The following is a 16,820-nucleotide window of genomic DNA, read 5'->3' as shown; positions in this document are numbered from 1 at the left end:
CTGATGGCTTCTGAAATCTGTGGCACTGCAAGTTATCCTTATGTTAATTACGTAGACCTGCCAAATTTCCTTTTTATTTTTTTTTAAAACAGTAGTGCTTTTTCAATGAATTTCCAGGGCTTAAATGTAAGTTAAAATATTATTACTACCTTCCTGACGTATAGCTCCACTTTAACCATTGTTTTTTTAGCAACTATAGATGACCACAGCTCTTTCAGCAGAAATCCTGTTATTTTTTCTACCCAGGCCCTCCTTATCCTTCACAGCACCCCCTTATACGTGTGTGTTTGTGTGTAAGGGTGTGCTGTGAAGAACAATGAGGGTCTGGGAGGAAACAAAACAGGATTTGCAAATGAAAGAGCTGTGGCCATCTAAACCATTTGCATGTAGGGTTCTCTTAACAGGCTCCTTGAATTTTTTGAAATGCTAGGTCTGCATTATGGCCCATTCATTCAATAAAATGTCAGCTACACGTAAAGAAAAAAATAATTTTATTTGCATTGAAAGTGATATTTTATTTTGCAAAAGTGTTTAAAATATTAGCTGTGCAAATTATTGATATGATTTCTACACCCAAAAAAATCAGAATGAAATGAGTCACAAAGTGATTTTTCTCCTCTGGTGCTTGGGGGCCTTGGGAGGTGACATGTTTCATAATGGGCACGGGTTGGAAGTTGAACTTCCTGTTTAACACACCACAAGCATCCATCTTGAACGTGAGCCTGCATCCTTAGGACAAAGGCAATGTGGGAGGGTGTGAAAGAGCTGCAACAAAGTGCCAGTGCTTCATCAGATAGGAAGGTACAAAAGGGGGTGGTGATGGACGGAGCATCTGAACCAATCAAACACTCACACCCAGTCAACAGATCTGGGTTTAATCCATCACCGTTCTTTAGCCCACTCTGCCACCCCAGTTCAGACATGGCCATATGCAAATCAGTCTGACCCTATGCCTCATGGGAACAGTCCAGCCCGAACTGCCAAGCCATGCCTTCCCTGGACCGGAAGCAAGCTTCCTAGGACCGGTTTCTGGCATTACAGCCGTCTTCAGCCAGGCTTGCTGGAATCCAGTGGCAAAGTGAGCAAGGGACTCACGTCTGAGCATACCCTGCCAACTTATCCTTCAATCAAGTCCTCAGAAAAATGACATGATAAAATACATGGGAGGTGGCTCCTGGCCTAGTAGACTGCAAGTGAAACACAAATCATTTTTTAAAGTAGAGAATGAGGCCAGTCAATGTTATGTTGAACTTTCTTGTGCACTAAGACGCTGACCCACCTGGTCTCGTGCTCACCCTCTGACATGTTTTGCAAGTATTTTGAAGAAAACTGGCCTTCTCTATGGTCATCCGTGTCTGGTGACCACTGACCATAGGGTTTTCTTGCCCTGTTTTAATGGTCATCCGATCACCCCCACAAGCCACAGCACACTAAGCAACGGCTTCTGAAGATCCAGGAGGGCAATACAATGCAAACAATCAATCCCACTTGACTGCCAATGAATCAGAGAGCAAGTGACCAGTATGAGGTTATGTTATGTTAGCAGGTATTTATTGAGTGCACGTACACCCTTGGGTTTCATGGCGCTGGAAACTGAAGGCTGTTGCGGCCGAGACACTAACCAACCGCTTGCACGAATAGCCATGTCTTCAAGGATTTTCTGAAGCTGATGAGATCCTCACAGCTTCTGAGTGCCAAAGGTAGGGAGTTCCAGAATCTTGGGGCCAGATGGGAGAAGCTGCAGCCACCCAGACGTTTCCGTCTGAAGGACGAGGTGGTGAGCAGGAGGTGGTGGGCTGAGCGGAGGCTGCGCCTCGGGTGTATTTGGTGTATTTGGTGGGCAGGAGAAGAAGATGTGCAACTCTAGATTCAGGCTGCACTTCTCAAAGCTGATGGTCAGGAAGAATTTGTGCAGGCAGATGGTTGTGATCACGCTGTGCAACAGACAATGCTGGACTAATATACTGGGAGTACACTGACAACATGGCCGGACTGGCCTTAGTGGGCACTGGGCATTTCCCCAGTGGGCCGCCAGGGTGGGGGCCGGTTTTGGACCCCTGGGGTGCCGTTTCTGTTACCGAGGGCTGGTTTTGCAATATCGGCCTCGGCCCCTGTAAGAAAAGCGTTGAGATGGGAGTGATGCTTTCCACTAGCACAACCACCCCTCCCAACCCCCCGGACCCTGGGGCCGCCTTAGCTGTTTGCAAGGGCCGGTTTCGGTTTCGAGTCCGGCCGTGACAGACAACGTGCCCTTGGTTCAAGGTAAGTGTCAATATCATCAGGCATGAGAGGGTTTAAGGCAGGATGCCATCTCTGCCACCTGATTTATATGTCCAGAAAAGGAGTAAGTAGCCCAATGCTTCATGTGCCAAACAGGAGCTTGTGAACATCACTTTTCCATTATCTCAGAAGCCTTGCACAGGTAAGTCTTATAGATGGGTGAGTCTACAAATTAATAGGGAGAGCAAAGCCAAGCGTCTGGCTGGGCTGAAAGAGCACGTGCATGAGCCGAGAACGGGCAACATTTGGCATGTAAACTGTGCAACAAGCATCATATAAAAATATGATAAATACTCTCCAAACTTGAAAAAGTGCATTTCTTTAACATGTAGAAGTGTTTCAACTTAGTACATAAGGTTATAGCACTGCATTTAGAGGCATTTATTGAAAGTGACAGTTTTTAAACATGAACTTAAAATATTTATGTGCTTCCTACCTCCGCCATGACAACAATGCTATTAGTGAATTAAGAGGCAAGTCAGTTGTCATGTACACCCTTTTAGTCTCTTTAAACAAGACCCAAGAGACGTGCTTGTGTAGCACACATCCTGAACTCACACATTTCACAGTAATCTCAAATGCAATAAGTAACTAAAAAGGAAGCAGGGTGAAATAAACTATTTGCTTAATATCACACAATTTAATCAAGTGTTGAAGCTGGGAAAAATCTTATGTTATGTTAAGGGGTTTTATAGAGCACATAGCTGCCCTAACAACAGGGCTTCCCAGCGCTAGAATACGGAAATAGGTAGGTGATGCTATCTGCCTGTCAAAGGGGAAACAGGCAGATTTAGTTCGAAAACAGCCATGTCCTCAAAGATTTCCTGAAGTACAGATGGTTATCAATGTTCCTGATGGGAAGAGGAAGTGCATTCCAAAGGCCGGGAGCCTTGGCACAGAATGAACTGCCTCCAGCTCGGGCCCTCTGGACTCTGGGGACAGTGGCTAAGTTAAGATCAGCTGAACGTGGGTGGTGGAGGGTCTGTAGCAAGATAAGAGATTGGACTAAATAGGAACCCTTTGGGAGAACAGGATCTTATGGGCTGTACTCGAGATCTTAAAGTGGATGACCTTCTCCACGGAAGCCAATGCGGATGTATGATAGTACAACGTGATCATTTTGATCGCGGTACTTTACATCCCGGATTTTACAATGCAAGTCGTTACAACGACTTGCGTTGGAGGGCGCGGATTGAGGATTATTATGATTTTCTATTCCAACTCCAACCCACGTAACAGTAGGGAAGGAGTTGGAATAGAAAATCACAATATTCCTTAACCAAGAGCGCCATCCAGTGCAAGTCGTAGTAATGACTTGCGTTGTAATGGAAACGTGGTAAAGGTTGTGCAATGTAAACACCGGGTTGTAAACGACGTTTACCAGCCAATGCAGTTTGTGAAGAAACCCAGAAACCAAGCAGAACTTAGGAAGGGCAAAAAGCAGCCTGGCTGCTGCATTTAGGGCAAGCTCAAGTCTTCTGATGACTGACTTGTTAGTGCCAGGATATAAGATGTCACAGTAGTCAACCCGAGACAGAATTGCTGAGTGAATAATGGTTTGGCGAGTGCTGGAATCAAAGAGGCTGAGGAGTGGCTTGAGGCCCGAAACAAGTGGCTAAAACTGATTTAACTTGGGCCTCAAAGGCCAAGGTCAGGGCCCGCCTGGCCGGAGCGAGCACCAGGCATTTTCCTGGTGGGCCACAGAGGTGGAGGCCAGTTTTGTACACATTGGAGGCACTTTTGCAGCAGTGCTGCAATATCGACCTCCTGTAACAAAAGCGGGAGCGGTGTTCCTTACCAGCAACCCCCTTGCTCCTGTGGCTGGTCGAGCAGCAATTTGCCAGGGCCGGTCTCTGTTCTCAATCCGGCTGTGGCCAGGGTGCTGTCTATGATGACTCCTAAGATTTTAATGGAGGACCTGGGCATGGGAGAAGACCCGAGGGAGGAAGGCCACCAATGGTTGCCCCAAGAGAGAGTGTAATTTCCCAATAGAAGGAAAATCCTGGCTTTCATATTTAGATTGTTCCCTTCAGCCTCAAGACGAGTACCTCGTTCTCTCTCATGTTTCACATGAAATGTTAAGGTTTTTTCTTCGATACTTGGCACGTTAGGTTAGAGCGTGGGTGGTACGCTGAAGAAATATGAAAGTTTGACTAGTTTGGGCTCGAGGTTTCAGGAGCTGAGCCAGAGGCATGAATCTGGCTCGAGATTTTAGTGGCTATCCCACCTCTAATAAGCCTGTGAGAAAATAAGCATGGACTTTTATATGTCTCCCAAACTAACACAACTTATGGTGGTTGCAAATGAGCACATACTATGTTGAAAGGCTGAGACAGCATACACCACCTCAACTTTAACTATGAGAAAGTTTGAGAAGTTACTGGCCACTCATGGTATTTTAAGGAAAAAGACAATGAACCACCATTCTATGACTTAGAATTTCACCAGTGTCTACAGTCACAGGGAATCATACACCACAAGATAATGACTTCGGGATCCTAAGCCAATGGCGAATGAGATAGCTTCATGCACGCGCTTAAGAAGAAAGGGCTGAGGAAACTTGAGGGATAGGCCCGGAACGAGGTCTGTCCTGAGAGTATTGCTGTACCACGCACTCAGTGACCAAGTGTGCAAAGCCTACTATCTTGTTCCATCCCGGCCTGCATTGTCCGCCCTACACCTACCTCAACAATGACAAGGTCGCCGCATGGAGTAAGCTGCACCATAAGGAGACTCATGTCTAGAGGGGTGACCGGCACTCAGATGCTTGGGTGGGAAGTCTGGTGGCAACTCATTGAATTTTGAAAAGATCTAAATGATGTTTGAGCCCCTTTCAACCACTCTCAATGAGTAAGGCACCTTGTCCACTGAGATAAGGCAGGAAGCATACCCGCCTTCAGAGTTTCAAAGAGACTATTCTCTATAACTAATGAGAGGGTAAGAATGCCATGATCTCTACAGGCCAGAGTCCTCATTGAATTAAGATGATCTGGAACTAGAGAGATCTGCAGGCTGGATGATTAACCAACTCAATGGACATTCCCAAGAGTAAGCAAGTTCTTCAGGACTGTTCCAGGTTTTTGATACACATCACTGTGTACCCGGCAACTGTGACCATTGCCTGCCACTGATGTTCAGAGACGCGGATGCCAGTATTTGTTCCTACCTGAGTCAAGGCCCACTACTATGAAAGTATGTGTGACATGTTAGCCATTTTACACTCTCTAGGTGGTTTCATAGGTGAGGCAAGGATACGGTGACCAAAAAAAGGGGGCGGGACGTCTAACCTTGGTTTTTGTCCTGTTCAAAGCAGGACGCCATCTCTGCCACCTTTAAGGAATGACCCGGTCACCTCGTGCATCAACACGCACTTGTAATGCATAGTAATGCAGCAGACCGATCAGGGGTAAAGGCCTGCGCTGGAGCGGCAGCGTGAAATGGAGACCATAGTGTGTGTCTGCCTTGTTTTGTTTGTGCTGTTCTTTCCTGGCTGGTGAAGATTCCTGGTCAGGCAATGAATTCTCTTTACTTGTGAGCATCCTGCCATGAGAAGACCTGCTTCTTATTAATTAACTTACTTTAAAATATTATCTAAAGGTGAAAAGTGTGAGCACAACACTTCTTGTAAAAAAAAAAAACTCTTCAGCCAGAGAATCAACACATTGAACATGTGGAGAAGGCCACAGTTGCCTGGGCCCTGCCATGAAAAGGATCTAGGAATGTGAGTGTAATGTGAGTTTGGCTCTGAAGAAGGTTGAGATGAATGAGGTGGACTTTGACAGAAGTCAGCGTTGGTGGAGGTCAGCGTGAAGGAAAGTCGATGGTCATCAGTGTTCTTGAGGTCTGTCTTCTGGGCCTTTAACACACCTCTTCCAGCTGTGAGACTTAGCCTGAAAAGCGTGCATCTGTGCTGATTAGTACTGCTCCCTACGAAGGAAACAAAACCCAATTATAAAGTTGCAGATCAGCACTTAAAGAACAGAAATAACACTTACGGACACTTTAGAGCACGCAGGAAAAGCCTGAATTTCCTCTTGCTAATAGTGTCCACCTCATTCAGTGTCATTATGGACACTGTTTCCAATCCTGGGCTTTAAACCCACAAATTATTAATAGCAGCTGTGTTAGTCTTAGTCTGAGTCACTCAATGGAAGCAAGCTGAGATTACAACACACAGAATGCATTCAGCGCCTGGATACCCTCACCGGTGACAAGAAGCGCTCTACATATCTACTGATTGATTGATTGAAGTCGCCAGATTGACAGGGTACATGGTGATACGGAGTGAGGTGGCGACCCCACCACTGGTGCGCACACATCAAACCAAACCATGAATCCTCTTCATTTTATTGACCTCAAAAGGAAGAAAAGCTGCGGCAGCTATGCAGTTATCCCAAACTGTGACCTGGGGATAACATATAGCGCAAGTTGTGCAACATAGTTCTAGCTGATGCAGATCCATACCATAGTTTCAGGATTGCTGCTAATTAAATGGCTGCCTTTGAGATTAATTGTATGTACATTTACTTCATGGATATAGCCTCAAATTCTTGTGCCAGTGTCCAAACCTGCATTAAATAAAAATCTCTACAGCAAGTCCTTAACCTAGGGAGCTGTCAACCCATTGAAGGAAACCATTGGGGGATTTCAAGATAAGGATTGGTTTGCAGCCTCTGTTTCACAGGGCCCTGGAGATTCCTGACCCTTTGATGTGGGTTGACAAAGAAAGATAATTTCAGCAGACAACATCCTAGAGACAATACCCCTTACAGATTAACACAAGGTAGAAAGACTTGAGAGTCATTGGAAAATGTCCTCGTCTTTCCTTTCACTGCATCAGCCATTGCAGAAAATGAGAAATGTGAACAATCGTTTATGGAAGTTTGGGGCCAATTATCATTGGAGTGTTTTAGGTTAAAAAAACCTTTAGAATCCCATTTAGTTCCTGGTTGCCAACACTTTTTACGTCTGGTCACAAATAGATTTAGCTGATTGGAACACTTACTCTCTTTAAGGGGCTTGATTTATTTCTTGAAGGATGGATTGCACTCCGTTAGCCCAACAGAGTAAATTACTCTGTCGCATGGATGGAGTACCCACTTGCCAAATTTAGAGATGTCCATCAGCCTGACAAACATTTCCACCGTTCACAGATATCGCCAGTTTTCTGTGAATGTACTGGAACTTTTACGGATGGCTACGTCAAATATGGTTGAGCCGTACGATAAAGTTTCAAAGCTTTATTTCTTTTCAAAAATAAATTCCCAAAGTGGGGTTTTGAAAATAAAAACGAGCAATGCCCCCATAGCCATGGGGGGCATCTCCCATGGCAAGGGAGCATTTTTTATTTATTTTTGCCTGGCGGTGACAGGCAGTAAAAAACAGCCATATGTCCACCCTTCAAGATTGAGTGGGCCGACATATAGCCATTTCTCCGATGGCCCATAGTCCATCTGGCAGTTGGAGAAGCTTAGCCACGGCAGAGATGGAGTAGTCTCCGCCATTGCCAAACTATGTTTGAGATGTAATAATTGGCCAGTGCACTAGAGCATCCTTACTGCCAACATTTATATTAGGCCCAAAGTCTTCAAAAAGGTACAAAAAGAAGTACAGAGAGAGAGAGAGTTGGCTTTTGGCCAGTCGCTTCAACCATTGCCTTTCATGCAGTTTTGTAGTTTGACATTGTTTGGATGGGCTTTCAATCAAGACCTTGGCGTTTCTTGGATGACCAATTACATGTTCCTATTGTTGCTCCAATTAGAGTGTAGCAATGGAGCATCAAGCAGTCCTTGTGTTAGATTAGAGCCAATGTCTTTGGTCTTTTCTGGCACAAAGGCATTTTAATTGCTGGTTTATGTTTTTTTAGTCTAGGAATTGTGTACTCTTTGGCTGCATTAGCCTTTTGTAAAGACACTAAGGGCCTTAATATGACTTGCGGTCTTGGAGTCGGCCGCCAAGCTGCAGCCCTGCTCCGAGATTGCCAAGGGGCATACCGCTATGAACGCCAGCGTATATCTTGGGATGCAGTGTTAATGTGATAGGTGAAGAGAAGTGAATGGTAACCAGTGCTTTTACTAGCAGGTGATGCATAAATTAGGAGAGGGGTTTTCCTGCAGGATGGAGGTGGACTTTAGCACATATACTTCACACCTACCTTTTGGATGGTTATATTAGGGTTCACGAATGTGAGCTTGTTGATGGTCGGCAGCGGGAATCCTTTGGAGAGCACCTCTGAAAGGCAAGACAGCAAAAGATCAGATCACAGACTGTGCCCCCTGGAGGTAGACAAGATGGCTGCGCAGGATCAACGAGTGACTCACTGTTCACTTTAGGCAGCACCAGAATCTGCAGCACTTCATTCAGAATTGCTTGGAGTGTGTCCACCTGTCCCAGAGAACACAAGTACATGAGTTAAACAACAGGTCCTCCCCCTACACACCCAAGCACTCTTCACACATCCCCAAGTACAAGCTGACTAACCCATCCTCCAGATTCTTCATTTAATGCTATGAAGAGACCCTTGTGCATGAAAACTGCAGATGAGCTTGGGCAGAGTTCGTGGAGTTCAACTCCGTGAAGGGATCAACAAACTCCGCTGTGCTACGCGGAGTTCCGCAAGCGGCGGAGTATGTTAGGTCACGCCACTTGCTCTGATTTTCTAGCACCAGGTGTTTGTCCCACACTGGAAAATCAGCACAAATGTCACCATGCACAGCGCAAAAGGGCGCTGCTCTTTCTGCTGCTCGAGCAAATGTTCTACTCGAGCGACAGCTTCCTCAACGCGAACGGATGGTTTCTCAACGCGAGCGGTAGCAACCAGCCACGACCACTCGCATCAAGAAATCTCACCTGGAGGTGGTCTGGAGTAAGATTTTCCTCGCTTGCACACTTAACGCTGGCGAGCACTAATAAGGAAAAAACACCATGGGGCAGAGTTTTTCAGAACTCCACGTGCTACACGGAGCACAGAGAGGGAAAATCCCCACAAACTCCGTGAGCGGAGCAGAATTTCACGTCCAACCCTATGCAGGAGGCCATCTTTGACTATTGTTCAGGTACAACCAGGGCACCATAATGAAGCACTTTGCAACCACAACATATTCTGCAAAAGTAGTTCCTGGTCACAATGTCTTAGTTCATACATAGTACTCCGTGACTTGGTCGATAATACCCAATGTCCTGGTTCATAATCCCTAGTGTCTTGGCTCTTAGGTATTATCACCATTCTCACCTTGGATGGTTCGTGTCTGTCCCTTTAAATTAATGGGGTGGGGAACACCCCTGAAACCAGAAGCTTTTTGAACTGCTCTTAGATTAGTTTTGTTTTACAAACTCAGCCTGGTTAAATGTTAACATGGCTATATAGCAATATCACCTAGTGTGCCACACGAATGCCTTCACTTGCTTATATGACCAATAATTTGAGTTTTAATGTAACAAAATTCAGCCAGCCATAATAATTAATCAGCAAGTGGATATAATGTCAGAGGTCCTGGTAAAACCCTAATAACAAACAATCTCAATGGGTTGTTAAGAAATATGTGGAAAACTCCAAAATTCTGATCATGAATACAGACCAGTCACCGACTTTTATCTTCAATGTTTCCAAGGAAAAATTCATACATAAATATAAACGCAGCATAATGTAACATGGGATTGTTAGAAAGTGGTGGTTTGCTTGGGTATGGTATTTTTAGTGAGATTTTGTTCAAATGGTTTCTGAACAATGGCGTACGAGAGAAGGCAAATGACAATCACTTTCAATGAAAACATACATTCTCCATGTTATAGTCTTGCAATGCATATAAGTTAATTGTACAAGTCAATTATGTCAGCCTTGGTTGAATTTACTCAACAAAGAAACACTCCACCATCTACCATCCACCCTGCAAAATAAATACCTCTCTAAATCATATGATGGTGTTTAGTGTCTATGACTTCTCCTCCTCCATAAGCCCAGCATACTTTCTTTTCCCGGTACAACTTTCTGCAGGACTGTCAACAAACCTTCAGCAGTTTCACAGAATGGTCCATCTTCAAGGCTCTACAAGAGTACAGACAGTGACCAGCCCTCCTCCTCCTCCTTTAGATATACAGAGGATTCATACGCTCAGGCCTCAGTGACCTACCCAGGCCCCCCACTTATAGCCAAGCCACAGAGGCCCACAGTATCAGATTCCAGAGCCTCTTGGATTCCTGCAACATAAATCTATAAACTCAATCCCTCCTCCCTCCCTTGACCTCTGTGGTGTGTCATCTTTGCAGGGGAAAGTCCACTATCAAAAACCTGCCTAACATCCACATCTTGCTTGAACACCAATAAATCAAGGTTCTTGTAAAGTGCAACTACTGACCCATTAGGGCCTCAAGATGCTGAGGGGGGTACTGCAGTTGAGTTGAAGAGCGAGGACTTGAGGTCCTTCCTGAATTGAGGCAGAGACGGTGATTGCCTGAAATGTAGAGGCAGGGAGTTCCAGGTCTTCGCAGTGAGGTAGGAGAAGGATTGTCCTTAAGCTGTGGTCTTGCGGATCCATGGGATGGTGGCCGGGTCTAGTTGGGCAGAGCAGAGAAGTCTGGTGGGTGTGTGGAAGGAGAGGTGGCGGTTGAGGTATGCAGTTCTGGAGTTGTGGAGGGCTTTATAGGCATGTGTGAGGAGCTTGAAGGTAATCATTTTATTGATCGGGAGCCAGTGGAGGTCTGTATGGTGACCGGTGATGTGGCTGCAATGGGGGATGTTCAGGATGAGTCTGGCGGAGGCGTTCTGGATATTCGTAGTTTCTTTAGGAACTTTTTGGTTGTACTGGCGTAGAGTGGGGTTGCCATATTCCAGTCTGCTGCTGACGAGTGCATAGGTGACCCTTTTCCTGGACTCAATGGGGATCCACTTGAAAATCTTCCAAAGCAGACAGAGCGCGTGGAAGCAGGAGGATGAGACAGCGTTGCTTTGGCGGTACATAGAGAGCGAGGGGTCCATGATGATGCCGAGGTTACATGTGTGGGGGGTACCGAGCGTTGCGGGCCACCAGGAGTCGTCCCAAGCAGAGGGGATGGAGCCCCGGATGAGGACTTCGGTCTTGTCTGAGTTGAGCTTGAGGCAGCTGTCCTTCATCCAGGCTGCGACTGACTTCATCGCGTTGTGGAAGTTGCTCTTCGCCTCCACACCTCCTTGCCTTCACCGAGGTTTGGTTCCCAAATACCTTTACACCAGACAATGCGGGTCTCCTCTATCGCATTTCTTCATCCAGAACAGGGATTCTCAATAGAGACAGCAGAGGAGCAATGGCTTTGATCTATAATCATTTCCTCTGTTGTAAAGTGGTATAGGACTCCTTGGAATACTATCTTGCTAAATGTATCACCAGCCTGTCTATCTCAACTGTGTGTTTTCTGATCTGTGATCACCCCAAAAAGAACATATTGTCCTCTAGAGGAGACTTCCTCAATCTGGCAATACATTCCTCTGAAATGTCACTCAGCACCCCTTCTAGGAAACCTTAGTATGTGTATCATGAATCTCTGATGCCAGTTTCCAAGGTTTCACGCTGGATACATGTGGAATGGACCCAACTAATTCAGACAACAAACCCATTCAGGACACTCTGCTTCAGTTTTGTCTTCTCTTTTCTTTCAGAGCTCCTGATTTTCAACTGCAAATCCTTCTTTAGGTAAGACCAGTACATAATTTGTGGCAGTGTTTTCCAGTGCTTAGGACCTGTTAGATCTGGGGGTCTCTAGTTGGCAGAGGTAAGTACCTTAGACCAAGTAGGGACCCTTGCTTCTAGTCAGGGGGAAGGAATAACCCTCTGAGATAACCCCTGCTCACCCTCTACTCACCCTCTACGTAGCTTGGCACGAGCAGTCTAGGCTAACCAGAGGCAATGTGTATAATATTTGCACTTAACACAACAATAATCCCCAATCCACCACAAACTGAGACCACACAGGTAAGTATATTTTTTATAAAAATGTATATCTTTATCTAGTTCAGGCAAGGTAAATAAGCAGTTGCATGATAATCACTTCTTTAGAAAAATGTTGCACTTAATCTTAATGGTTGCACTTGTAAATAGGAAGTTCTTAATAAAAAAGATAGTCTCAAGTCTCTTGTAAATCAGTGTTCAAAATAAGCAGTACTGATTCATTTCAGGCAAAAGTGCTCTCAAAAACGAGCATTCAAAACACTGCCCACGGGTAATCTTACTTGGTGGCTTCAAGCACTGCAAATGCGCTTCTTCGCAAGGCCCAGGGACTCTTTCTTTCCCCAGGTACAACCTCGCTGTCTCTTGTGCCTCAGGCGCACCCTGCCGTGCAGATCGCACGCGTCCCCGCCCCGGCCGGGTCAGCGCGGCGCCCTCACTCAAATTAGAGAGCAGCCAGTGCGCTAAGCAGTCAAACTACAGGGTTTCACGATCTCGTCACCACACAGCAGCTTCAGGGGGCACAGCAGAGTCTTGTAGTCCTTGGGCAACCTTTATGTCCCTGGGTTGCAGACAGGGGGCCAGCTCTTCTCAGGCCCTTGGAGATTCAAGTTTGCAGACACAGCACACAGCAAAGTCTTGCAGTTTCAAGCAGGTAGGGTCACAGCACACAGCAAAAGTCCCTTTCTCCTCCTCAGCTTTCAGTTGCAACAGCAGAACAGGTCAGCCCTTAGAGCACACTGCAAGGCAATCTTCCTCTTGTTCTCCAGCAGTCCTTCTTCCAGCAGAGGTTCCTTCTTGATTGTAGAATCTTAGAATCTAATCTACTGTAGTCAGGGGTCCTTCTCTTATACCCCTAAAAGTCTTTGAAGTCCTTTGAAGTCTTTTGAAGTCTTGTGTGCAAGGGGGCCCTGAGCCCGGTCTAAACCAGTTCTGGGGGTTGCTGGAGCGCTGGGTGTTTCTGGTTTCCTTCTCCTGTCAGCATCAGGGTCAGAGGTGACAGTTGGCCGGCAGGAGGGGGAGCCAGCATGGTGGCCAGGCAGGCACAGCCCTTCACTACCAGGCGCTATCTCCTCCCGCTTCCCTGGCAGCAGATGTTGCCTTTCATCCACGGGCTGACTCCGACCCCCCTCCCTCCGGGGGCTCTGCAGCCCCTGTCACACTCAGACCAGACAGGCAATCCACAAACAGGCCCAGGCACACAGAAAGGTTTAGACAAGAGAACAGCCACTTTCTAAAAGTACTATTCTCAAACTATTCTCAAACACAGGATTCAAAAACAACCTTCACTAAAAGATGTGTTATTAAATTCTGAGTTCAGGGATATCTTTCACTTATGTCCCATCTTGTTCCTATGAGAAGAGAGGCTGGTATCCATTGGAACCAGCCTCCCCCATGTTATTCTTTGGAGCAAGATAGCCTTACAGCAGTGAGCGCACAAAATGGCTGCTGCCCACTACCAGAGCATGTGACCTGCACTAGTACATGCTCTACCTTATCCATACACTGCACCCTGCCCAGGGGGATACCCTGAGCCTTCCATAGGGATGACTGATGTGCACAGACAGGGAAGGGTTAGGCCCAGCCAGGGGGGACACTGGCCAGGGGGACATGGCAGTTACTGACTGCACACAGGCCCTGCGCTGGCAGGCCTGAGTCACCAGTTTAGGGCTACTCATGTGGGTGGCGCAATCTGCGCTGCAGGCCCACTAGTAGCATCTGTCATCACCAGCCCTGGCACACACAGTGCACTTTACTAGGGACTTCATGGTGATACAAATATGCCAATCAGGTATATTCAATCAATATGACAATTTACAGAGGTAGCACTTACACTCTGGCACGGATCAGCAGTGGCAGAGTGTCCAAAACATCTAAACCAGCAAAAACGAAATCCAGCACAGCATCAAAAATACATGAGTCAGAGGCAAAAAGATGGGGGAAAAACCACGCCAAAGGTGTCAGGTCTAACACGTGTCCCCTCCAGCTGAAAGTGGGGAGAACTACCCAACCTCTTGGGAGTCCTCATCACTAAGGCGGAAGAATCTGGACAGACCATCAGCATTGGCGTGTTCTGTACCAGGGCGGTGCTCCACCGTAAAGTCCATCCCCTGTAGGGAAATGGACCACCTCAACAGTTTTGGATTCTCACCCCTCATCTGCATTAACCATCTGAGGGGTCTGTGGTCGGTCTGAACACAGAAGTGAGTCCCAAACAGGTAGGGCCTCAGCTTCTTCAGAGCCCAGACCACAGCGAAAGCTTCTCTTTCAATGGCACTCCATTTCTGTTCCCTGGGGATTAGCCTCCTGCTAATGAAAGCCACTGGTTGGTCTCCGCCCTCATCATTGATCTGTGAGAGTACTGCTCCCACGCCTTGCTCTGAAGCGTCAGTTTGCACAATGAACTCACTGGAAAAGTCAGGTGCCTTAAGCATCGGTGCTGTGCACATGGCAGCTTTGAGGGTGTCAAAAGCAGTTTGACAGGCCTCAGTCCAATTCACTTTCCTGGGCTGATTTCTAGATGTCAGCTCTGTCAAAGGAGCTACAATGGTGCCATAACCTTTGACAAACCGTCTGTAATACCCGGTGAGACCTAGAAAGGCTCTCACCTCAGTCTGGGTCTTGGGGGGCTCCCATGCCAGAATGGTATCAATCTTTGCCTGTAGGGGCGCCACCTGGCCGCTCCCCACCTGGTGTCCCAAGTACACCACAGATCCCTGCCCTATCTGGCATTTACTGGCCTTGATAGTGAGGCCTGCCTTCTGCAGAGCCTTCAACACTTCAGTGAGGTGTTGCAGGTGTTCCTCCCAAGTGGAGCTGAACACAGCAATGTCATCCAGGTAGGCTGCGCTGAATTGCTCCAGCCCCGCCAGTACCTGGTTGACCAATCTCTGAAATGTGGCAGGGGCATTTTTCAACCCAAAGGGCATGACACGGAACTGGAAGTGCCCCTCTGGCGTTGAAAATGCTGACCTCTCCTTTGCCCCCTCGGTTAAGGCAATCTGCCAGTACCCTGAAGTCAAATCAAAAGTGCTCAGGTACTGGGCAGCTCCCAACCGATCCACCAGCTCATCAGCTCTGGGGATGGGGTGCGCGTCATTCTTGGTGACCGCATTGAGCCCACGGTAGTCCATGCAGAACCGGAGTTCTGGGGGGCCACCTGGGGTAGCAGCTTTCTTAGGCACTAAGACCACTGGGCTAGCCCAGGGGCTGCTGGAGGGCTCAATAACCCCTAGCGCCAACATCTTGGAAACTTCTTCCTTGATGCTGGCTCTCACCTTGTCAACTACTCTGTAAAACTTCTGTTTCACAGGCAGACTGTCTCCAGTGCCCACATCGTGGACGCACCACTTGGTGACACCTAGGGTCAGGGAGAACAGGGGGGCGAACTGACCCAAGACTTGGCGACAGTCCTGCTGCTGCTCTGGGGTCAGGGTGGGGGAGAGGACCACACCATCCACTGACCCATCTTACTCCTTGACTGCCAGGAGGTCAGGGAGAGGATCACTATCCTCCTCCCCTCCAGCATCTGTAGCCATGAGCATAGTCACTTCAGACCTCTCAAAGTGTGGCTTGAGACGGTTCACATGTAGCACTCTCAGGGGCTGCCTGGGAGTCTTCAGGTTGCCAAATAGGTAACCTCGCTCTTGCGCTCCACCACCTCATATGGCCCAGACCACCTGTCACGGAGCGCGCAAGGCTCCACTGGCGCCATCACCCACACTTTCTGACCAGGGTGGAACTCAACCAGAGAAGTGTTCTGGTCATACCATCTCTTCATTTCCTCCTGGCTAGCCTCCAGGTTCTCTTGAGCGAGCTTCCTGAAGCGCTTGGTCTGGTTGCGAATGGCCAGCACATAGCTGAACACATCCTGAGGGGTTTTCCCACGGGATTTCTCCCACCCCTCCTTCACCAGAGTGAGAGGTCCTCTGACAGGGTGGCCATACAGCAACTCAAAGGGACTGAACCCTAAGGATTTCTGAGGCACCTCCCTGTAGGCAAACAACAGGCATGGTAACAAGACGTCCCATTTCCGCCTCATGGGCTCTTCCAGGCCCATAATCATGCCCTTCAATGTGTGGTTGAATCTTTCAACCAACCCATTTCCTTGAGGGTGGTAAGGAGTGGTGAATTTGTATGTCACCCCACACTCATCCCACAGGGACTTCATATACCTAGAAATGAAGTTTGTCCCCCTGTCTGAGACCACCTCCCTGGGGAACCCCACATGGGAAAAGATTCCCATCAGGGCACGGCCCACCACTGGGGCTGTGACTGTCCTGAGCGGGATGGCTTCCGGGTACCGAGTGGCATGGTCCACCAAGACCAGGATAAACCTGTTGCCTAGGGCTGTCTTGGGGTCCAGGGGCCCCACGATGTCAATGCCCACCCGCTCAAAAGGGGTGCTCATCACAGGAAAGGGTTGGAGGGGTGCCACGCACTTCCCTCTGCTCTTGCCACTGGCCTGACAAGTTTGGCAAGATTTACAAAAGGCAGAGACGTGCTTCTTCATCTGGGGCCAGTAGAAATGGGTGACAAGCCTGTGATAGGTCTTGTCTTGCCCCAGATGTCCTGCGAGAGGCACGTCATGAGCCAGACCCAGTAGGAAGTTCCTGAAGCGCT

At 47.6% G+C, this 16,820-nt stretch overlaps 1 protein-coding gene across 1 annotated transcript in view; it reads right to left on the bottom strand.

Annotated features, from left to right (window-relative positions):
* Positions 1-388: 388 nt before the first annotated feature.
* The window catches only part of LOC144768237 (bactericidal permeability-increasing protein-like), a 145,561-nt gene continuing 129,129 nt past the window's right edge, over positions 389-16,820 (bottom strand). Inside the window, exons 14-16 of the mRNA XM_078651744.1 lie at positions 8,601-8,664; positions 8,435-8,511; positions 389-6,207 (exon numbers count right to left, since the gene is read on the bottom strand). Of these exons, the coding sequence (XP_078507870.1) occupies positions 6,166-6,207; positions 8,435-8,511; positions 8,601-8,664 (183 nt within the window). The 3' untranslated portion in view covers positions 389-6,165. The remainder of the gene's footprint in view (positions 6,208-8,434; positions 8,512-8,600; positions 8,665-16,820) is intronic.

This window comes from Lissotriton helveticus, chromosome 7 (genome assembly GCF_964261635.1).
Source record: "Lissotriton helveticus chromosome 7, aLisHel1.1, whole genome shotgun sequence".
Classification (NCBI taxonomy): Eukaryota; Metazoa; Chordata; class Amphibia; order Caudata; family Salamandridae; genus Lissotriton; species Lissotriton helveticus.
Note: the sequence above shows the minus strand (reverse complement) of the source record. Positions and strands in the feature narration are given on the sequence as shown.